The 1,520-nt window shown below is 39.7% G+C and overlaps 1 protein-coding gene across 1 annotated transcript in view; it reads left to right on the top strand.

Annotated features, from left to right (window-relative positions):
- LOC101850792 (GTP-binding protein Di-Ras2) overlaps window positions 1–1,520 on the top strand; it is a gene marked incomplete in the record, with an annotated part of 68,379 nt that overhangs the window by 57,275 nt on the left and 9,584 nt on the right. Inside the window, 1 exon segment of the mRNA XM_035968967.1 lies at window positions 1,097–1,213. Coding sequence (XP_035824860.1) covers window positions 1,097–1,213 — 117 coding nt within the window.

Raw genomic sequence — 1,520 nt, 5'->3', positions numbered from 1 at the left:
CCCCACCCACCCACCCACTTGGACAGTGACCCTTATCAAGCATAGACACAAATGACGACACTCTCCACATGAATAAAAGTAATGATTTATTGGTCAAGCTAAGATGTTCTCCAAATTACTTTTTCTGCCCGACACCCAACTTCCCCCTCCCACATACCTACCAACAACGCTTGAAAACGCACTGTTTTGGAGTACTTCACAAATGAAACAAAACTTCATTCTTCATATATTTTTTTTTCATTAATTGTCTTCTTTATCTGAAACTACTACAATGACATGTATTTTATAAGATATTATACAGATTCTTGTTTCTGATTTGAGCATGATAGTTGGATATGTGCCGCAAAATTGCCTCTGGTCTGCTAATCAGACATAGTGTGTCCGCTATGTCTGTACCAGTTAGCTCGATTATATTGCAACTTTAATTTCCAACCTTTATTCACACCCTAAGGTCCATTTGCCATTTCAGCATTTTTTCTTTTCTTTTCACTTTCCCGTTTCATCCCCCCCCCCCCCCAAAAAAAAACAAACAACAACAACAACAACAAAATGTTCCCCTTTCTCAAGTCCCCTTTCACTGTTTCAATGTTCACTATTTCACCTCTCACCTTTTCAATTCCCCCTCCCCCTTTCTTTAACTTTAACCCTTTTCACCCTATTCCTTTTCCATATCATTTCTTTCACCTTCCCATTTCAACGCTGGCCTTCCATCTTTCTACTTTCACATTTCACTTTTCACCTTTACACTTTTGCCAATTCACTCTTTCATCTCTCATATTTTCACATTTCACCTCCCCTCTTTAACCTATATTCTTTTCCCTTTCACATTTCCACTTTTTTCCCATCGTTTTCACTTTCCCCTTTGGCCGTTCACTTCCCATCTGTCCTCTTTCCCTTCCTACCCCGTTCTCGTCTACCTTCCCCCTTTTCTCCTTTCTCTTTCACCTTTCCTTTTCGATGTTCACCTTCCACCTTTCCCCTTTTTCGGTTATCTCTTTTTCCCTCTCCATAAAACCATTTTCCTTTCACCCTTCCTTTTCACCCCCCACCCCTTTCACCTTCCCTTTTTACCTTTCACCTTTCACCTCTTCCCCAGGAGTTGCCGTGTGTCATCGTGGGTACCATGATGGACCTAGAAAACTCCCGTCAGGTAGAAAAGTTTGACACGCTCAACTGGATTTACAGCAACAATTTTGCAGGTGGCTTTGTGGAGGTATAGCCTTTCAGACAACTTTAAAATCTATGTGTGCCGGTGGCAGTGCTGTGTTGTCACGCTTGTTGTTGTAGTTGCTGTTGTTGTTAATGCTGCAGCTGCTGCCTTATTATTTTTGTTGTAGTTTTATTTATGGGTCTAATGTTTTCTTTTGATGAGTTTGGTATTTATTTTTCGTCTTTATCAAGGATATGAACAATACAAATGCTATATTTATAAATAGCGGTAGTAGTAGTAGTAGTAGTAGTAGTAGTAGTAGTAGTAGTAGTAATAGCAGTAGTAATAGTAGTAGTAGTAGTAGTAGTAG

Source organism: Aplysia californica, unplaced genomic scaffold, assembly GCF_000002075.1.
Source record: "Aplysia californica isolate F4 #8 unplaced genomic scaffold, AplCal3.0 scaffold00101, whole genome shotgun sequence".
Taxonomy (NCBI): Eukaryota; Metazoa; Mollusca; class Gastropoda; order Aplysiida; family Aplysiidae; genus Aplysia; species Aplysia californica.
This window is presented reverse-complemented; position numbering and strand designations above follow the sequence as displayed.